The sequence below is a fragment of the Muscardinus avellanarius genome (genome assembly GCF_963383645.1).
Source record: "Muscardinus avellanarius genome assembly, chromosome: 5".
Classification (NCBI taxonomy): Eukaryota; Metazoa; Chordata; class Mammalia; order Rodentia; family Gliridae; genus Muscardinus; species Muscardinus avellanarius.
In genome coordinates, this window is record NC_137790.1 from 69,194,076 (window position 1) to 69,216,503 (window position 22,428).

The 22,428-nt window shown below is 46.3% G+C and overlaps 1 protein-coding gene across 1 annotated transcript in view; it reads left to right on the plus strand.

Moving 5' to 3' along the window:
- The window catches only part of ARHGAP31 (Rho GTPase activating protein 31), a gene marked incomplete at both ends in the record, with an annotated part of 118,065 nt that overhangs the window by 76,801 nt on the left and 18,836 nt on the right, over nt 1-22,428 (plus strand). The window contains 6 exons of the mRNA XM_080696520.1: nt 479-623; nt 11,441-11,523; nt 13,067-13,174; nt 14,087-14,229; nt 19,402-19,600; nt 21,069-21,193. Of these exons, the coding sequence (XP_080552646.1) occupies nt 479-623; nt 11,441-11,523; nt 13,067-13,174; nt 14,087-14,229; nt 19,402-19,600; nt 21,069-21,193 (803 nt within the window). The remainder of the gene's footprint in view (nt 1-478; nt 624-11,440; nt 11,524-13,066; nt 13,175-14,086; nt 14,230-19,401; nt 19,601-21,068; nt 21,194-22,428) is intronic.

Genomic DNA, 22,428 nt, shown 5'->3' on the forward strand with positions numbered 1-22,428 from the left:
AACCCAGGGGCATTCGCCCTCTGAGCTACACTCCATGGCCCTATTTTTTATTCTTTATTTTGAAACAGGGTCTCACTAAGTTGCAGAGGGCCTCACTAAGTAGCTGAGGCTGGCCTTGAACCTGTGGGATCCTCCTGTCTCAGCCTCCCGTACTGGGATTACACGCGTGCGCCACCACGCCCGGCAGCGAATCAGTTTTGAAGTTCCGATGCTCGTCGTCAAGGCTGCAGAGGCAGGTGGTACAGATTGACAGTAAAGCCACGTGTACCTGGGTTTCCCTCTTTCTAATAGCAGCCGGTTTCCAGGGAAGACTCAGCCCTGAGGTGTCTCTCCCCGGGCTACCTCATGCCTGCAGTAGAATCACGGTCGATCAGTGGGATCCGCAGCCTGGGGTCCTCTCGCCTGCCAGCTGCCAAGAGGCCGCTGACTCCGGGCACATGTTGCTGGGATTGTTATGTCTCTGTCTGTGCTGTTTCAGGCAAGAGTTCGGCTCCGATCAGTGTCCAGATCTGACCAGGGAAGTGTACCTGCAGGACATCCACTGCGTGGGCTCGCTCTGCAAGCTCTACTTCCGGGAGCTGCCCAACCCACTCCTCACCTATGAGCTCTATGAGAAGTTCACGGTGAGTGGCCCGGTGGTTACCATGGTTACTGGGTAGGATGCACAGGACGGGTCAAGGAGAGTCTGGGCACTGAGACAACAACGTTTTCACCAGCGGGTTGACATTATCTTAGCAAGGCCTGGGGAGCAGAGCGGTGGGGTGAGGAAGGTAGGGCAGGAGACCTGTTGGCTACATTTTACTTTCTCAAACTTTCAGAATCCTATTGTTTAAGAGCTGAGTTACATTATCTCTGTGTCTATTCAACTGAATGTGCCTCATCATATCTTGTATCCATTGTATCTTGTATCGGGAGGAAACTAAAGACCAGCAAAGTAAAGTTGCCGGCCCAAGGTCACACAGCAGAGGCCGGACAGGAACCTGAGACCCCTGGTGCTACCCAGCTACTGCTGATTATCAAGCTGATCCTTCTGTGTTTGTTTTGGGGACTGGGGGAAGAGGTTGGTGCTTAGAGAAGGGAGATGGAGCAAACAGTAGTCAAAAGCATGGGCCAGAAAGCTGAGAAGAGGAAAGAAACAGAGAAGCAGCCGTGAAGGAGCACAGGAATGGTTAGTGAGTTAGGCTGGGAGTATGGATGGAGAAGAGCTAAACTCCTAAACAGTGGCCATGTGGCCACTAAGGAGGAACCCGTGGGTGAGTAAAAAGGGAAATAAATGCTTAAAAGATGACTGTAACAATAACATTAAAAATAGGGCTTGGCCAGCCATGGTGGTACACACCTGTGATCCCACTATTTGGGAGGCTGAGACAGAAAAACTGCAGATTCAAGGCCAGCTTAAGCAATGTTATTGAGACCCTGAGCAACCTAGCAAGACCCTGTTTCAAAATTAAAAAATAAAAAAGGTTGGGGCTTGGAGGTAGAAGACTCCTGAGTTGAATCCCCTATGCCCCCCCCCACACACACAGGGTTTGAACACCTGGCCACAGGGCTTGAACACCTGAAACACACACATGCAAAGGATCTGAACATCTGGACATCTATCTGGTGGTGTGTGTGTAAGTGCACAACAGGCATAGTTGGGATTAGCCAAGGTTGGGGTTCAGCTAGTCAAAGTGAGGAGAGAGGTATAAGAATATACCAGCGCCTCATGTAAACAGCTACCATGGGGTGTAGTCTGATGGGAAAGAGATGAGAACAGGAGGAAGACGGGTACCAGTGAAGTCAGTGGAGGGGTTCCCAGCCCATTGAGGTCAGTGGAATGATGGAGGAGGGTGGTCAGAGCGCAAAAGAAATTTTTATTGCCAGGCATGGTGACGCACGCCTGGAGTCCCAGTACTCGGGAGGCTGAGACAGAAGGATCACAGGTTCAAGGACAGCCTCAGGAAATTAGTGGGACCCTCAGCAACTTAGTGAGACCCTGCTTTAAAATAAAAAATTTAAGCCAGGCATGATGACACCTATATGTAATCCCAGTACTTGGGAGACTGAGACAGGAAGATTGTAGGCTTGAGGCCAGCGTCAACAACATAGCAAGATCTTGTTTCAAAAATAAAAATTAAAAGGGCTTTGGGTGTAGCCCAGAGGTCAAATGCCCCTGGGTTCCATTTCCAATATAAAAAAATATTAAATAAATAAAATTTTATTGCAAATATTAAAACAATATTAAAAAATCAAGGAGAAAGTATAAATCACCTGAGCATTCTTACCTAAAGCATATAATCTGCCTTCCTACTCTGTCTTTCTGTCTGTCTCTCTCAGCATCTCTCTCTCTCTCTCTCTCATACCCCCCACACTTTTTCTTCTTTAATCCTCTATCTTCCTACTTTAGAAAAATTTTTCTTTTTGCAGCATAACCAATCTGTCCATGTTAAATTTCTTTTTTTTTTTTTTTTTTGTGGTACTGAGGGTGGAACTCAGAGGCTTTCTACCTCCGAGCTATACTCCCAGACCTATTTTATATTTTATTTGGAAACAGGGTCTCACTAAGTTGCTGAGAGCCTCACTAAGCAGCTGAGGCTGGCTTTGAACCTGCGCGATCCTCCTGTCTCAGCCTCCCAAGCGCGGGGATTACAAGCGTGCACCACCACGCCCAGCTCCATGTTAAATTTCTAACCTGGTTTCCCTCTGATGGGCATTTTTTTGTTGTTGTTTCTCAATACTTTGCTTTTATAAACATTACAGTATACTTAACGATGTTAACTATGTCTCAGAATTTATCATCTTTCAGATTCCTTGGATCAGCAGTAATGAATATGATAATATTAACACATATTCAAGGATGTGAAAATAGCTGTTACAGTGTTACACATTCTCTCCATAATTTATTTCAACTTTCTTGCAGAGCTGGAGGCAAATAATACCCCAATGGGATAATAAGACAATCAAAAAAACTATTAATAAAATAATAATATTAGTGCCATTTATTGAGTGAGGTAGATATTATTGTAAATTGAGATTCAAAGAGGTTTGCCTGGAATGGTACAACTAGAAAAGGGAGGGAAAGATTAAAACGGTGGCCAGGCACGGTGAGGCACACCTGTGACCCCAGTAGTTGAGAGGCTGAGACAGGAGGATTGAAGTTTCAAAGCCAGCCTCAGCAACTTAGAGGGCCAGACCCTTAGCAACTCAGCAAGACAGTGTTTCATAATAAAAAATAAAAAGTCTGATATTATAACTCAGAGGAAGAATGTCCCTCGTTCAGTCCCCTGCAACACACACACACATAAAATTCTGTCTCATAAGTCCCATACACTTAAAACCTGAGTTATCACTTAAGTAGATCTAGGTATTAAATACCATAATAGGAGATAGAACAAAAGAACACTTCCATAGAAAATTTGTCTAACTGTTGGGGAAGAGGGAAATCAAACAGATTTCAGGGTGAGAAGGGCTTCCTATAAATAAAAGCAAAGGGGAAAAATCACAAAAAATCAATTTACCAACTGAACTGTATATATCTATCTATATAATTATATATGCATATAAAATGCATATAATTTTTTGGTACTAGAGATTGAAGACAGGGGCATTCTATCTCCAAGCTATATACCAGCCCTTTTATTTTTTATTTAAATTTATTTATTTATTTATTTATTTATTTATTTATTGGTGGTACTGGGAGTGAAACCCAGGGGCTTTTCTACCTTCAGGCTATACTCCCAGAACTATTTTTTTTTATTGGTGCATTGTAGTCATACATCTTATTGGGATACAAGAATTGTGGAGACATATATGCACATATTATCCAATTAGCCCTTACCCAATCCCCACCCCATTTCCTCCCTGTCCCTCCCTCCCATGCTTGGCTTAGTGAATTACTTTGATATGTGTGTTTAAGTACATCATGTGCTTTAGAGAGTTTCCTTCTTCCCCCTCCCACCCCTCAGTTAGGTCACCTTATTTGCCCCTCTGTAGGATCTCCATCTAGAGTTCTTCCTGTTACTCATTTCTCCTTAGCTTTTGCATATTAGGAAAAGCATCTGATTTCTTCTTTTTTTATGTGGAACATATTGAAGCTGCGGCAGCTTCTCTTGTGCTTCATGTGGAAGTAGGGTGTTGGCGATTGCTTCTGAGTGATGCAATAAGAGGCAACTTTTATTTTCTGTAGATTCCATATTTTAATTTTGAGTACAGATACTAGTTTCCTGCACGTGCTATAACAAAGTGACACAAACTGGGTGGCTGGGTGGCTTAAGCAACAGAAATTCATAACCTCTCAATGCAGGAGGCCAAAGGCCTTCAGTAAGTCTTCCCGGGCTGAGCTCCAGGGCTAGCAGGGCCAGTGCTCCCTCCAGAGGCTCTAGAGGAAAGTTCTGTTCCTCCCTCACCCAGCTTCTGGTTGCTGCTGACAGACCTTGGTTTATGGCCACCCCGCACCCATCTCTACCTCTGGGTCATGTTGCCTTTTTTCCTTCTGGCTGTGTCTAATCTCCTGCACCCCTCTTAAGCAAGGCTGCCTAAAATTGTATTTAGTGCTCACCCAGATAAGATAGGGTAATCTCTCTCCCTACTCAGTGTCCTTAGTCTCATCTGCAAGGACGCTTCTTCCAAATAAGGTCAGATTTCCATGTTCCAGGGTTTAGGACCTGATATCTTTGAGAGCAATTATATAACCCAATACATTGTACTTTGTGTGTGTGTGTGTGTGTGTGGTACTGGGGGTGAAACCCAGAGGCTTTCTACCTCCGGGCTATACTCCCAGGCGTTTTTTTTAAAATTTTATTTGGAAACAGGGTCTCACTAAGTTGCTGAAAGCCTCACTAAGTAGCTGAGGCTGGCTTCGAACCCGTGGGATCCTTCTGTCTCCGCCTCCCAAGCACGGGGATTACAAGCATGCGCCACCACACCCAGCTTGTATTTTATTTTTGTCAGAAGATAACAGAATTTTTGTTTTAGGCAAAATTCAATTGTATTCTGATCCATCCAACTAACATCATTATGTCCCAAGATTTTGAGTCTTGAGGGAGGATATTTTATATATTGTATTTGTATTGAAGTTATTTCTTTATGTATCAGTCTCCTTGGATAAACTATGAGCTTCCTCCAGACAGGAACTGTATTTATTTTGTTACTGTGTTTCTGTTCCTTGCCTGTGGGTGCTGGAAAATGTTGTAATTGTTACTTAGTAAATGTCGGCCTACCAGGTCTGATGACTTGCACATTTCATATTTTGGGGGGGGGGGTACTGGGGTTCCTAGAAACCCTTCTACCTCCGGGCTACACTCCCAGACCTATTTTATACTTTTTATTTGGAAACAGGGTCTCTTAAGCCAGCGCGGCTGGCTTCGAACCTGCGCGATCCTCCTGTCTCTGCCTCCCAAGCGCGGGGATTACAAGCGTGCGCCGCCCGGCACAAAGCAAAATATTGACTCATTCATTTGTTCCACTCAGCGAATGTTTATTGGACACCTACTATGTACATCTGGCGGGCATAGTTCTGGGGCTGTGGAGTCAATAGTGAGCAAAACAGAAGCAAGCCTTGCTTTAGTGAAACCTGCATCTTGGTGGAAGAGAGAGATGACAAAGTCGTTTACTTAATGGACCAAAGTGAGAATGATTGATAAAGACTGTGGAGAAAAATAACAGTAAGGGGGAGAGGAAAATGGGGACTGCTGTGTTACGTACGGTAAGCAGAGATCTCTCTGAGATGACTTTTGCACGGAGACAAATGAAACAAGGGAACAGATTGTCCCAGTATCTGGGGGGAAAAGATGCTTAGACACAACAGTGGGCACAAAGGCCAGCCCCTGGGCGACATGCTGAGCTTGAGGGACATGTAGAGGCCGGTGTGGCCAGCGTTTAACAAGCAGGAGGAAATGAAGGGTGACAGGCAGAGGAATTCACAGATAGCCAGATCACTGGCGTACCAAAGACAGCGTGTACAGAGACTGCCTTCAAGGACGCGTGTGGTTGCCTCTGGAGGCAGGTTCTGCAGTTGAAAGGAACACTAACTTTCTTTTGTGTGTGTTTTTTTAATTATTTGGTGTTTTGTTTGTTTTTTAATCATATGCATGAACAACTTTACAAAATATAATTAATAGTTTTTAAACCACTTAAAGTAACAAAAACGGTTTTATGGTGATTTTAAAGTAACGAATAAAGCTTAAAGTTGTAGCTAGGGCGCAGGTGGAAAGGTGCGCTCCAAGTGTTTCCTGCGGGGCCACCACAGTGAAAGGGCTGTCCAGGCAGCAGGAGCAGCGATGGCCTTATGGAAACCCAGAAACACAGAGTGAGGGGCCTCCCACCAGAGTGGAGTCAGCCTGGGCCAGAGTCTTTCAGGGAAGGAGGCTAGTGTTGTTGATAGTCATTGGAAGAGAACAAATAGTCACAGTTTCATTCTAGATCTTTTAAGATTTAAACATTAGCCAGCCAGATTGACTTGGCTAATGATGAGTGAAATTCTCTTACAGGCAAAAAAAAAATTAGATTGGGCAAAATCTCGACACCCCTCCCCCAGGTGCCCAGTGAAGTTTGCAGTGACCAGATCCATCTAGGACCCCATGGGTTTCCTGGATAGGGTTGGACCTGGGTGGGGAGAGGCTGTGAAGAATGAAATAAAAGCCAGTGCCAACAGGGACCTGCGGGCATCCTGGGGCGAGCCTGCCTCCGCTTTGGAAAACAAAGATGACTAGCAGCTTCCTAAATATTAAAGCTACTTTCCACAGGGGCTGATAAAGGAACCTACACCCTTTATTTCCCCAGACACCTTTAGGAGGGAAGTGGCTTTGTAAAGACTGGTCCAGACTGAGCTGGGAAAGCAGGGAGACCTCTACCCTCCCCCACACTCTGGAACCTGAGAGGGAGGATCCATCTGCAAGCTTTCCTCAGCCCTTCCTTACCCTTGAGCAAGGTTCTTCCTGCCTGGTGGAGCTCAGTCCTCTTCACAGTCCTGTGTTTTTGTTTTCTGTTGTTTTGTTTTGTTTCGTGGTGCTGGGAATCAAACCCACAGGCCTTCCACCACCAAGCTTCATCCCCAGACCTATTTTATTTTTAGTTTTGAAACATGGTCTCACTAGGTTGCTGAGAGCCTCACTAAGTTGCTTAGACTGTCCTTGAACCTGTGAACTACCTGTCTCAGCCTCCAAAGTACTGTGATTGATTGCTGGCCGGGCTTGGGAGACAGAGACAGGAGGATCACGCAGGTTCGAAGCCAGCCTCTCTGGCATAAGAGACCCTGTTTCAAAAATATAAAATAGGTCTGGAAGTGTAGCCCGGAGGTAGAAGGGCTTCCAGGAACCCCAGTACCACCAAAAAAAGCAAAAAAACAAAGTACTGTGATTGCAGATGTGAGCCACCATGCCCAGCCCAGTCCTAATTTTTTTTTTTTTTTTTTTTTTGTGTGTGTGTGTGTGTGTGTGTGTGATACTAGGGATGGAACCCAGGGGCTTTCTAACCCTGGGCTACACTCCCAGACCTATTTTATATTTTATTCGGAAACAGGGTCTCACTAAGTTGCTGAGAGCCTAAGTAGCTGAGGCTGCCCTATTTATTTATTTATTTATTTATTTATTTATTTATTTATTTTAAAGGGTCTCACTAAGTTGCTGAAGGTGTTCCCTGGCCTCAATCCTCCTGTCTCAGCCTCCCAAGCACTAGGACTAGAGGCGTGCACCACCACACCAAGCCTGTCCTATTTTTTAAAAAAATAACAGTTCTGGGGATGAGAAGGGAGGTGTCTGGCACTTTCTTCTGCCCCTCCATCCGGCATGGTGAAGCAAAGTCGGCAGTGGAGATTTTGCTTGCTCTGGGTCTGACAACCCAGGCAGCCCCACTAGGGGCTCCACTAGGAGACGGGACACCTGTGGTGGTGGCCACCTGGTCCCACATCTTTCCCGCTCTATTTAGGAAAAGAGAAAAGTGTCCGTGTAGAGGATTTTGCTTGTCTTTTAAAATGTGGACTTCTGTATATGTATTTTACTTCATTTAAAGAAAAAAGGTAAGCCTTGCCGGGCGTGGTGGCGCACGCTTGTAATCCCCGCGCTTGGGAGGCAGAGACAGGAGGATCGCGCAGGTTCGAAGCCAGCCGTGCTGGCGTAAGAGACCCTGTTTCAAAAATATAAAATAGGTCTGGGAGTGTAGCCCGGAGGAAGAAGGGCTTCCAGGAACCCCAGTACCACCAAAAAAAAAAAAAAAAAAAAAAAGGTAAGCCTGGTGTGGTTGTGCACACTTGTAATCTCAGCATTTGAGAGGCTGAGGCGGGAGGATCGCCATTTGCAGACAGCCTCAACTACTTAGGGAGGCACTTTGCAGCTCAATGAGACTCTGTTTCAAAGAATAAAAAATAGGGCTGATGGTATAGCTCAGAGGTAAAGTGCCCCTGAGTTCCTTCCTCGGTACTGAAAAAAAAAAAAAAAAAAAGTAAACAGAGCCATGTGTGATAGTGTACACCTGTAATCCTAGTATTAGGGAGGCCAAGACAGGAGGGGAGCAGAGGAGGATAGCCTCAGTAACATAGTAAGATTCTCAGCAACTTAGCAATAACTTGTTTTTAAACAAGAATAAAAATAAAAAGGGCGAGGGTGTAGCTCAGAGATAGAATGCCTCTGGGTTCAATCTCCAGTACCACCCCCCCCCACACACACACACACACAAGGTAAACAAGAAAAACCTGGTGGACAGAGCCCTGACATGATGTATCCCATATAGAAATCACCTATTGTGTCAGGAAGTTTTGGACCTGGGACTCATCACATCCCTGTACTTACAGAACTATGTTCTAGCAAAGGAGACCACAACAGTAACTGTACCAGATAAGTACATTGTGGGAGGTGGCAGCTGCTGGGGGGCCAGGATGAGGAATGGGGAGATCCAGGCTGGGGCAGGACCTTGAAGTTCGACTCTAAATAAGACCAGAAAATATGCAGCAGGTATGGCCTAGAATAGCACCCACCAAGCCGAGTGTGGTATTGCATGCCTGTAATCCAAATATTTGGAAGGCTGAGGCAGAAGGATTGCAGGTTAGAGGCCAACCTCAGCAACTTAGTGACACCCTGTTTCAAAACAATTTCTTTAAAGGGGTTGGGGATGTAGCTCAGAGGTAGAAAGCTCCTGGTTCAATCCATAGTACCAAAAAAGAAGGGGGGGGGGAGAAGAGAAAGAGGAGGAGGAAGAAGAGGAGGAGGAGAGCCTAGCAAATAGGGTGCTCAGTCAAGTTACTCACCTTCCACATTTACTAATGAGTTCTAGAAACACCTAGTACCAAGAGTGTAACCATCAGCATCTAAACATCAGCCAGAAAATGAGAGCTAAAGACTGAATAGATGTGAGCAATATACAGAAGTCTTGAGTTAAGATCTCCTTTTTGGTTGTATTATAGCAGAGAGTATTTATCCAAGTACAGAATATATTTTAAGCCGGGCATGGTGGCGCACGCTTGTAATCCCAGCATTCGGGAGGCTGTGACCAGAAGATCGCCGTTCGTGGACAGCCTCAGCTACTTAGGCCCTCTGCAACTTAGTGAGACCCTGTTTCAAAATAAAGAATAAAAAATAGGGCAGGCAGTGTAGCTCGGAGGTCAAATGCCCCTGGGTTCCATCCCCAGACCTGCAAAAAAAAAAGGATATATTTTACTATTATATCTGGTATGATACAAACATAAAGCAAGTGTGCGGTACAAGGAGGAAAAGAAGACTCTATCAGTCACATCTGCCTGTGAATTCAAGACAGAGATCAAGACTGAAGAGAGGGTGTAGCTCAATGATAAAGCGATTATCTAGCATGTGCAAGACCCTGGGTTTGATTCCAGGCTGCATTAAAAAAAAAAAGGATAAAAATAGCTCGAGTCCCTTTTAAAGCACATCTTAGTTTAGGCGGTGCTATCTAGGCAGTTATGTACAAAATTAACTCAAGGAGCTGGGCACAGGGGTACAAGTTTTTAATCCCAGTATTTGGGAGAGGGAGACAGAAGGAGCACAGGTTCAAAGCCAATCTGGCAACTTAGTGAGACTTTGTTTCAAAAACAAGAACAAAAAAAGCCTGGTATAGCCGGGCATGGTGGCGCACGCTTGTAATCCCAGCATTAGGGAGGCTGAGACTGAGGATCGTGGTTCGCGGACAGCCTCAGCTGTGAGGCCCTCTGCAACTCAGTGAGACCTGGTTTCAAGATAAAGAATAAAAAATAGGGCAAGGGGTGTAGCTTGGAGGTCGAATGCCCCTGGGTTCCATCTCCAGAAAAAAAAAAAAGCCTGGTGTAGTGACGCACATCTAAGATCCCAGATCCCAGTACTTGGGAGACTGAGACTAAAAAAATAATAAGATAGGGCCGGGGGTGTGGCTCAGAGGTAGAATGCCCTTAGGTTTAATCCCTAATCCCAAGTATCACAAAAGTACAAAAAGAGTACAAATCTTCAGCTAACACTTCGTGAATTTATTTCCCTTCCTTTGTCCCTTCTCTGTTCCTTCCTCCTTCTCTCCTTTCATCCCTTACTTTTTTTTTTTTTTTTTTAATCCTGGGATTGAATTTAGCGGTAGATTGAATCTACCTCTGAGCTATACCCCCAGCCCTATTTTATTTTTTATTTTAAAACAGGGTTTCACTAAATTACTGCACACTGGCCTCAAATCTGTGATCCTCCTGTCTCAGCCTCCCAAGTACTGGGATTACAGGTGTGCACCACCACACCTGGCTGTACATTTTTAATACATGTAAGTTAATCTCAGTCAAAAAGAAAGCCGTGCTCACCATTGCCTTGACAGGCAGCGCCCCATGCCGGCAGTTGGTGAGCACACACACTGCCCCGGGGACCCTTGAGCCTGGGCACAGGTGAGGCAGGTTATGGGGATGGGCCCAAGGGGCACAGCAACCCCAGGAACTAGCCAAGAGCTGGACAGGCCTGGTGTGCGATCACACAGCTTTCCCACTGTTTCTGCCCCATGTAGGAAATAATCAGAGAGCAAGTTGGGGCAACGCCACCATCTCAGGGACCAAGAGGTCTTTCCTGCTTCTGGGCATCCGAGACTGGCAGCAGCTGAGTGCGGGAGGTCATGGGTAGTCACCGCTGTCTGCATAGACTTGTGCCACTGTGCCATCTCTCTCTGTGTCTTTATCTCTCTGAATGTGTTTCTGTGACTCTCTGCCCTACAGGGTCCACCCACAACCCTGCAGGTTCTTTCTGAAACACCTCATCACCATCTGGAGACACAGACCCAAACAGCCCACCTGTCCCTGAGTGCACGCCCTGGGGCTCTGCACACAGGAGCCCCCTGACACCGTAGCTGGCTGGTTGTTTTCATGGAAGAGCATGCCTCTTGGAACGGGGCAGGGGGGGGGTGTCTGATATCTGGGCAGGGTTTTGAGGCTGGAGAGCCAGGGGTCTGGAGTACACGCAGTAGGTGGTCGTGTTCTGGGCACTCACAGGCCGCTTCATGTTCTTCTCCCCAGGAAGCAGTGTCACATTGCCCAGAAGAAAGCCAGCTGGCCCGAATCCAAAATGTTATCCAGGAGCTTCCCCCGTCCCACTATAGGTAAGAATCCCTGGGAAGAGAAATGCCCAGCCTCTTAATGTGGTGAAGCATCCAGGAGGCGGGGCAGCTGCAGAATCAGAACACACATGCGTGGTTGGCTTCCCTGGGGCTAGGAAATTCACAAACTAATGGCGACTGTTATCAAGTGGAGTTGATCCTGGCCAGGTACATTGGCAGTAAAGGGAAGCCTCTATCCCCAGCCCCTTGAGGGTGCACTCATCATCAGAGTTGCACAGGAAGTCATTTCAATCCCACAAGGAGCAGTGACATCCTAAGCCTCACCTGGGCTCATGGCATGACCAGGTATATGGGATCACAGACCCTTTACAGCAGGGATGACTGGCTCCTGGCTCATCAAGACCAGCTTTTTTGCACCCACCCCAGCTTCTCAGCTGCACCCCCAGTTTACCATCAGTGTTCCTTGTACCTGCCTATCCTTTACCAGAAGGCAGAATTTTATTTTATTTTATTTTATTTATTTATTTATTTTGATGGTACTGGGGGTGGAACCCAGGGGCTTTCTACCTCCGGGCTATATTCCCAGACCTATTTTATACTTTATTTGGAAACAGGGTCTAAGTTGCTGAGAGCCTCACTAAGTAGCTGAGGCTGGCTTCGAACCTGTGCGATCCTTCTGTCTCTCCCTCCCAAGCACGGGGATTACAAGCGTGCACCACCACGCCCGGCATTTTATTTATTTTTAATTTATTATTTATTTATTTATTTTGTAGTACTGGGGATGAAACCCAAGGGCATTCTACCTCCAGGCTACACTCCCAACCCTAGTTTTTTAGTCTTTATTTTGAAACAGGGTCTCACTGAGTTGCAAAGGGCATCACTAAGTAGCTGAGGCTGGCCACATCCTCCTGTCTCAGCCTCCCAAATGGTGGGATTACAAGCATGTGCCACCATACCTGGCAATAATTTTTTTTAAGCCTAGATGAGAACCTATTCCATGGCCACAGGAGTAGGTGCTGGGTGGAGGGAGGAGCAAGTGGCCACTGAGAGCCCTCAGCCCCGAGGTCTTCGGTTCCTTGGTCTATCTCTGGCTGGTTCTATCTCTGGCTGGTCCTCAGCTGACTTGCCACAAGACTGACCCCCATCCCCACTTGTACCTAAGGCCCAAAGATTGCTTCCATCCATCTTGATATCTTCCCAGTATTCCTTCAAAATTGGTAAGAGTCTCTTAAATCTCAACTTAGAAATTATTTTCGGAGCCGGACATGGTAGTCCATGCTTGTAATCCCAGCACTTGGGAGGCTGAGACAGGAGGATCACAGGTTCAAGAACCACTTTGGCAACTTAACAAGACTCTCAGCAACCTAGCGAGACCCTATTTCAAAACAAGAAAGAAAGAAAGGCTGGGGATGTAGCTTAGAGGTAGACTGCCTCTAATTTCAATCCCCAGTACCACAGGGGGTGAGGGAAAAAAGAAAGAAAAAAGGAAATGATCTTCAGATGCTAGGTTTCAACACTGAAGTTTCTGGCTCTGTTTACTAAAACAACAACAACAACAACAACAACAACAAAAACCTGTTAACAGGACCTTGGAATACCTGATTCGACACCTGGCCCACATCGCCTCCTTCAGCAGCAAGACCAACATGCACGCCAGGAACCTGGCCCTGGTGTGGGCTCCAAACCTCCTCAGGTAACCACACACCCTCACCCTCTCACCCCCGCGCTTAGAGCCCAGTGACAGAAATAAAGCCTGCACTCTTCAGAACTGAAGCCCCCTGAAGACAGATGGGTAGCCAAGTGATCTTTTACTGCGTATATGGATTAAAGGAAATGGAATAGCCTAAGCTCTTTGGCCATTAACTTGGAAACTCTGGGTTCCTCCTTTGTTGGCTATAATCGTGGTGTGGCCAAAGTTAGGGGTCTCTTCTAAATTCCTAAAAGAGGCCCTTCTTGTCTTTGGGGCTCTTGGCTTTGGTGATGTCACAGCTGTCTCTAACTTGAATCAGCTCCTTTGTGTGACTTCAGAAATGCTGACTTGCGAGCCAGGTGCGGTAATGCACACTTGTAATCTCAATACTTGCGAGGCTGAGACAGGAGGATCACAGGTTCACAGGCAGCCTCGGCAACTTAGCGAGACCCTGTTTCAAAATAAAGAATAGAAATAGGGCTGGGGATGTAGCTCAGAGATAGAATGCCCCTGCGTTCAATCCTCAGTACTGCAAAATTAATTAATTAATTAATTAATTTAAAAATTAAAAAATAAAGTGATTTTGCCAATAGTGCTATTGGGTGGAGGTAGAAGGGGATCCTATAAAGAAAAAAGAAATACGTTTCTGTGTACCTACGGAGAAATCTTATAGTGCTGTGTACTTATGGAGAAATCTTGTAGTGTATTGCCTGACGACTATTTTAAGTTTGTTTAATATTTGGGGTTTCATGGTCAATCGAGAGACCTTTTCATTAGTTTTAAGAGTTATGACAGCCTACAAACTAACAAACTGCATGAATGTCAATGCTGGGGCCCATGCAAAAGGCCCAGTGCTCCTGTGTGCTTCAGGTGGTAAGGCAGACTCACAGTGCTGACGTCTCTCCCACGTTCTAGGTCTAAAGAGATTGAGGCCAGTGACTGCAATGGAGATGCGGCCTTACTGGCGGTCCGGGTCCAGCAGGTGGTGATCGAGTTCATAGTGAATCATGTGGATCAAATCTTTAACAGCCGTGCTCCTGGGGCTCTGGAGAATGATGGTAAGGACTCGTCCTGGCAAATATCCCACTAGCCTATGCTTTATCACCCTAGGCATGGGGCAAAAAGAAGTGAGGGTGGGCTTGGTTCTAGCTCTGACTGTGTGTGTGTGTGTGTGTGTGTGTGTGTGTGTGTGTGTGTGTGCTGACTACTGTGTGTTCTTGTCTAGCAATCGTGCATGTATACATCTATATATGTACAACAAAGGTATGGTGTGTTTGCATGTGACTTTTGGATATTTCTGCTCAGTTGCATACATGGTTCCATGAATGTGGGATAGCAGAGGGGAACTGGAATAGTGTAGTATTAATTTTAATGAGTTCTTAAACTCTTAAAGTAATTATTTAAGGGCACCAGCAATATTGATCTCCATAAAGATTAGATTTTATCTTTCACTGTGGTATTTCTTTTTTATTTTCTTTTTCTGCAGTACTGGGAACAGAACCCAGGGGCATTCTACCTCCAAGATATACCCCTAGCCCTATTTTTTATCCATTATTTTGAAACAGGGTCTCACTGAGTTGAAAAGGGCCTCACTAAGTAGCTGGGATTACAAGTGTGTGGCAAATGGATACCAGGCACGGTGGTATACACCTGTAATCCCAGTATTTGGGAGGTTGAGACAGGAGGATTTCAGGTTCGAGGATAGCCTTGGCAAGTTGTGAGACTCTCATCAACCTGGTGAGAACATTTCAAAAATAAAAACAAAATAGGGCTGGAGGTATATCTCAGAGGTAGAGCTTCGTTGGCCTCAATCCCCAGTACCATCACCACCACCACAACAAAACAAATGTAAATGGCTTAACTGAGAATACAGACACCAAATCTAGGTCTTCATGGCACCGATTGTTGGTGCTTACCATATGTAGTTCTAGCCGGGCATGGTGGCACACGCTTATAATCCCAGCATTCAGGAGGTGGAGACTGGAGGATTACAGTTCGTGGACAGCCTCAGCTACTTGGTGAGGGCCTTTGCAACTCAGTGAGACTCTGTTTCAAAAATAATGAGACTGAAGCCGGCCGTGGTGGCGCACACTTGTAATCCCCACACTTGGGAGGCTGAGACAGGAGGATTGCACAGGTTCAAAGCCAGCCTCAGCTACTTAGTGAGGCTCTCAGCAACCTAGTAAAAAACCCTGTTTCCAAGTAAAATATTAAAAATAGGTCTGGGAGTATAGCCTGGAGGTAGAAAGCCTCTGAGTTCCACCCCCAGTACCACCAAAAAGAGAGAGAGAGAGAGAGAGAGAGAGAGAGAGAGAGAGAGAGAGAGAAGAGGGAGAGAGACTGAAAAATAGGGCTGGGGGTGTAGCTCGAAGGTACAATGCCCCTAGGTTCCATCCTTGGTACCGAAAAAAAAAAAATGTATTTCCTTTCCTGTTCCTGTTCCTGTTCCTCCTTGGTCCTTTTTATTATTATTATTATTATTATTATTATTATTATTATTATTATTATTATTTGGTGGTACTGGGAGTGGAACCTAAAGGCTTTCTACCTCTGGGCTATACTCCCAGACCTATTTTATACTTTATTTGGAAACAGAGTCTCACTAAACTGCCAAGAGCCTCACTAAGTAGCTGAGGCTGGCTTTGAACCTGTGCACTCCTCTGTCTCAGCCCCCCAAGCATGGGGATTATAAGCGTGCGACACCACGCCCACCCGGCTCCTCCTTGGTCTTTAATGTTGACTTAATGGCTTACAAGGGCTACAGACAGAATGTGGTCTGCAAAACACCTCCAAAAGAAAATAGGGAGTGTGCTCCTTACTGGGTAACAGATACATCTGATCTAACAGGAATTTCTAGGATGTAAGAAGATTGTATGCACATACTCCAGTTCTGTGGGTATAGTTCAGTTCCTTTATTTGATAGATGAGAGCACTTAAGCCAGAGAAATTCCGATCTCTCCAAGAATAAAATAAAAATAAGTAAGCACTGTCCCGACACTGGGGACACATCAGTGCGGAACATGTCAAAGACCCTGCCCAGATCCCATAGAGCCGTGACCTGGTTGGGAAGAAAAGCTATGTGTCTTGCACATAGGTATCTTATCATTTCCAAAAGAAAGACGCAGCGGGTAATGCAGTGGTCCATGACTTGAGGGTGTTGTTTGGGACCTAGTGCTCCTGCCCTCTGAGGACATGATTCCGGAACCAAGACCCAAGTGGCATAGGGAACTGGTTGTATGAGGGCCTGGGGGACAAACGTTCCAGAGACAGAGAACAGGGAGTGTTAAAGCTCTGAAGTGTTGCACAAAGTGGGCCGGTTCAGTTAGAGCTGCTGTGGTCTCCAGAGTGAGGTTCCTCACCCCAGTGGGTGCCTAAAGCCAAAGCTCTACAGTACGGGCACTGCAAGTGACTACTAGAATTTTTCTTTTTTCATTTACTTTTGTCTTATACTTTAGAACTTCTGATATTTTATGTGCATCTTTTTTTTTTTTTTTTTTTTTTTTTGGTACTGGGGTTCCTGGAAGCCCTTCTACCTCCGGGCTACACTCCCAGACCTATTTTTACATTTTTATTTGGAAACAGTGTCTCCCAAGCCAGCGCGTGCGGCTGGCTTCGAACCTGCACGATCCTCCTGTCTCTGCCTCCCAAGCGCAGGGATTACAAGCGTGTGCCACCACTCCTGGCTATGTGCATCTTTTATTACACAGAATAATTTACAAATGTACACATATATAAAGGGAATATATATTAAAAAGCGTTTGCTGAGTCGGTGTAGTGGCTCACACCTATTCTGGTCCTGGGGAGGCTGAGACATTGGGCAGGTATTTGGTGGCTTCCCTCATCTCTGCTACTATATGCCAGTAGCTCTCCCATCACAGATGTCCCCAGACGTTGCCGAATGGCCTTTGTTCTGGTAAGGGGAGGAAGAGTATGTAAAATCACCCCAATTAAGAGCCACTGAGGCTGGGTGTGGTGGCACACGCTTGTAAACCCAGGAGGCAGAGACAGGAGGATCGCATTTCACGGACAACCTCAGCTACTTGGTGAGGCCCTTTGCAACTCAGTAAGACCCTGTTTCAAAAATAAAAAGGCTAAACCGGATATGGTGGCGTACACTTGTAATCCCAGTATTTGAGAGGCTGAGATGGGATGATCATGGTTCTAGGACAGCCTCAGCTATACTTAGTGAGGTCCTTTGCAACTCAGTGAGACCCTGTTTCAAAATAAAGATTAAAGCCGGGCGTGGTGGCGCACGCTTGTAATCCCCGTGCTTGGGAGGCTGAGACAGCCTCATCTGGCTTAAGAGACCCTGTTTCCAAATAAAATATAAAAATAGGTCTGGGAGTGTAGCCCGGAGGTAGAAGGCCCCTGGGTTCCATTCCCAGTACCACCAAAGGAAAGAATAATAATAAAAAAAAAAAGACTAAAAAATAGGGATGGGGGTATAGCTTAGAGGTAGAATGCCCCTGGGTTTCATCCCCATTTATTTACTTATTTATTTACCTCAAAAATAAATAAATAAATAAATAAATAAATATAAAAAGACTAAAAATTAGGGCTAGGGTTGTAACTCGGAGGTACAGTGTCTCTGGGTTCCATCTCCAGTACTGCAGAAAAAAAAAAAAAGAACCACTGAGGAGCCAGGTGTGGTGGCACATGCCTGTAATCCCAATACTTGGGAGGCTGAGACAGGAGGATCTCAGGTTTGAAGTCAGCCTCAGCAACTTAGTGAACCTGTTTATTTATTAAATAAATAAAGGGCTAGGGGTATAGCTCAGAGGTAGAATGCCTCTGGGTTCAATCCCCAGTAACATACACACACACACACACACACACACACACACACACATACACACACTTTAAAAAAATATACTGATGGAGAAGGAGAGACCAGATTGTAATCATCACCTCATTCCTAAAGAAATGCCCCGGAGTAGGGAGGGTTGGCTGGAGACCCTAGAGGAGGACAGGACTTGCGTAAGGAGCCACACCTGTCTCTTAGGAGGCGTGCTGTGAAATGCGCCTTTCCTGCAGGAGTGGAAGCCTGGGTGACCAGGGGGAGCAGAGGCTCCACCTTCAGGTGCCTCCGAGCTTGTTCTCCAGCAGTGGGGAGACTGGGTGTCGCCCTCGCCCAGTTACACCACCTCTGTGGCCGGACGTTATGTTGCCGTCTGTCCAAGTGCTAGGCAGAGTTTTCAGGAGTAAAGACCCACTGGTGTTAACTCTGGATCATGGTAAACAACAAGTATTTGTCAAATAGAATGATGACACACACCTATAGTCCCAGTACTTGACAGGCTGAGACCAGAGGATTGCAGGATTGAGGCCAGCCTTGACAATTTCGTGAGATCCTGTTATTTTCTATTATTATTGTTTGTTTGTTTGTTTGTTTTTGCAGTACCGGGGATGGAACCCAGGGGCATTCTACCTCTGAGCTACACCCCCAGCCCCATATTTTATTCTTTATTTTAAAACAGGGTCTCACTGAGTTGCAGAGCACCTAAGTAGCTGAGGCTGGCTGCAAACCGCAATCCTCCTATTTCAGCCTCCCAAGTACTGGGATTACAAGCGTAGGCCAACACACACCAGCTAGTGAGATCCTGTTTATTGGTGGTTTTTTGTTTGTTTGTTTGTTTGATTTTTGTTTTAAGACTGGGGGTATAGCTCAGTGGTCAAATGCCCTTGAGTTCAATCCTGAGTACTAACCCCCCCAAAAATTGCCAAGTGAATGCATGAATGATCATCTGATTTTTTTTTTTTTTTTTTTTTGGTGGTACTTGGGGTTGAACCCAAGAGGCTTTCTATCTCCGGGCTATACTCCCAGACCTGTTTTATACTTTATTTGGAAACAGGGTCTCAATACATTGCTGAGAGCCTCACTAAGTAACTGAGGCTGGCTTTGAACCTGTGCAATCCTCCTGTCTCAGCCTCCCAAGCGCGGGGATTACAAGCGTGCGCTACCACACCCGGCTATGATCATCTGAGTGGATGGCTCTCAAAGTGCAGGCCGTGCAGTCATTTCCTGAGGCCCCTGCATCCTCTCTGGCTGACCTGGCAGGAAGAGTTGCCAGTTTCCCATGAGCAGCCTCAGCCCCAAACCCCACCGCACTGGAGAAGCCCAAGCCAGCACCCAGCGCCTGCCAAAAGGCCAGGATGGAGGGGCTGCAGGTGGGGAGCGGGGCTGGAACTGGTCCACGGGCCTCCTCCCATCATTTCTCTTCCCCTCACAGAAAACCGGCCCATCACCAAGAGCCTGACCCTGCCAGCCCTGTCCCCGCCCATGAAGCTGATGAGCCTGGAGGAAGCTCAGGCCCGCAGCCTGGCCACCAACCACCCTGCTCGGAAGGAAAGGAGGGAGAACAGCCTGCCTGAGATTGTCCCTCCCATGGGCACCCTCTTCCACACTGTCCTGGAGCTACCGGATAACAAGTAAGTGACCTCCATTTCTTTTATTTTATTTTGAAACAGGGTTTCTCTACATTGCCGAGGGTCTCATCTCATTAAGTAGCTGAGGCTGGCCTCAAACCTGCATTCCTCCTGTCTCAGCCTCCCAAGTACTGGGATTACTGGCCTGCACCACTGCACCCAGCAGGGTCTCACTAAATTGCCCAGGCTGGCCTTTAACCTGCATTCCCCCTCCCACAGCCTCCCCAGTAGCTGGGATTACAGGGTTGGGGGGGTACTCCATGGTGCCCTGCTGGAACTTTAGGAAGCCTGGTGGCCACAGCACATGCCTCAGTGCTGACCCCTGGTGGCACCAGGTTCGACCTGGCCTGGTGCTGCCCCTCCCACCCAAGCAGCCCAGGGGAGGCCAAGCAAGAGGCACAGTGAGTGACCAGCGACCCCATCCAGCGGGCAGCAGCTCTACCCTACAGCTCCAGGCCAGGCTTCTTTTGAGGCCCTCCCTTTTCAATTCATGAAAGTCTTCACCAGCCCTCCCCTGGCCCAGGCTGTCCCAGCTGCGTGACCACCCTGCAGGGAGCACAGCAGGACTGGGGGCTACAGTCTTTAGTGTTCCATTCCTCCAAAAGTATTGGTGTCAGCCGGGTGTGGTGGCGCACGCTTGTAATCCCAGCCTCTGGGAGGATGAGACAGGAGGATCACAGTTCGCAGACAGCCTCAGCTACTTAGTGAGGCTCTTTGCAACTCAGTGAGACCCTGTTTCAAAATAAAGAATAATAAAAATGGGCCTGGGGGTGTAGCTCGAAGGTAGAATGCCCCTGGGTTCCATCCCCAGTACAGCAAAAAAATAAAAATAAAAAAGGGAGTAGGGCGTGGTGGTACACACTTGTAATCCCAGCATTTGGGAGGCTGAGACAGGAGGATCACGATTCACAGCCAGCTACTTCATAAGGCCCTTTGCAACTCAGTGAGACCCTGTTTCAAGATAAAGAATAAAAAATAGGGCTAGGGGTGTAGCTCGGAGGTAGAATGTCCCTGGGTTCCATCCCCAGTACTGCAAATAAAGGGGGGGGGGTGTAGCTCAGTGGTAGAGTGCCCCTGGGTTCAATCTCCAGTACCAAAAACAAAACAAAAAGTGTCTTCCAAAAGCCAGGGATACAGCACTTATCAGAATTTCTACCAAAATGCAGAACTATGTGGTTGTTTGTGATGAGTCTCCCTCCAATTTTTGCCTTTAATAGATGACTTTGCCTGGCCCTGGGGAAAAGGGTCTTTACTCTGACTCATAAAAGTCTTGCTTAGTCCCTACGACATCCCTGGACAGACTGAGAGGCAGGCTGAGCGGCAGGCTCAACTTGGATTTTAGAGGGGAATTTCCTGAAATTTCCCCTCTAGTCATTCACAACTAAGAAAGTGACTGGAATCTTTTTTCTGGATTTGAAAGTCCCCTTGAAATGACAAGTTAAACTAACCTCCTGTGGCTTGGCTCTTGTAGGAGAAAGCTTTCCAGTAAATACAAGAAGTGGAAATTTATGTTTAACCTGGGTCGCTCTGGATCTGACTCCAAATCAAAGCTGAGTAGAAATGGGAGTGTATTTGTGAGAGGACAGAGGCTCTCAGGTAAGCACCGACAGTTAGCTGTGTCTGTCATGATTTTTATTTATTATTATTATTATTATTATTATTATTATTAGTAGTAGTAGTAGTAGTAGTGGTACTGGGGTTCCTGGAAGCCCTTCTACCTCCGGGCTACACTCCCAGACCTACTTTTATTTTTGGAAACAGGGTCTCCTAAGCCAGCGCGGCTGGCTTTGAACCTGCGCGATCCTCCTGTCTCCGCCTCCCAAGCGAGGGGATTACAAGCGTGCGCCACCACGCCCGGCTGTCATGATTTTTAAATAGGGATGTTTCCCCTTGAGGATTATTTCTGAGTAATAACTGAAAATTGATGTAACAGCCAAGTATTGGTGGCGCACACTTGTAATCCCAGGATTTGAGACTGAGACAGGAAGATCGCAGGTTCACCACCAGCCTCCACAACTTAGTAAGACTATTTTAAAATAAAGAATAAAATAGAACTGGGGGTATAGCTCAGAGGCAGAATGCCCCTGGGCTCAATTCCCCAGTATCACATACACAAAAGAATGATTCAAGGAGGACTTGGGAGAGCCACTCTATAATGAAGAATCTAACCAGTTCAGCTGAGTATTAAATCAAGAAAGACCTAAAATTTTTTCCACAGTGATTTATTTAGTGTTACAGGTTGAAAGTATAAAAAGTAGGCAATAATTGGGTGATGTGTGCAGGTATGCCTCCACCATCTTATACTCCATTAAGATGTATAACTACAGTGCACCAATAAAAAGTTAAAAAGCTTTTTTTAAAAGGAGGCAATGAGCCGGGCGTGGTGTCGCACGCTTGTAATCCCCGCGCTCGGGAGGCTGAGATAGGAGGATCGCGCAGGTTCGAAGCTAGCCTCAGCTACTGAGTGAGGCTCTCAGCAACTTAGTGAGACCCCGTTTCCAAATAAAATATAAAATAGGTCTGGGAGTATAGCCCGGAGGTAGAAAGCCTCTGGGTTCCACCCCCAGTACCACCAAAAAATGAAGAACAAAAAACAGGACTAGAGGTATAGCTCAGAGGTAGAATGCCCTGGGCTCAGTCCCCAGCACCACGCAAAGCAAGGAGGCAACAGTTATGAAACCAAGTTGTAAATGATAAATTTACAAATGCATCCTGATCTGAAAAGCAAAGACCTAAAGAAGACAATGGGGACATATAGGGGAAATGTGGGTATAGATTGGATATTAGATGTGATGTTAAGAAACTATAAAATTTCATAGGATGCTAATGGC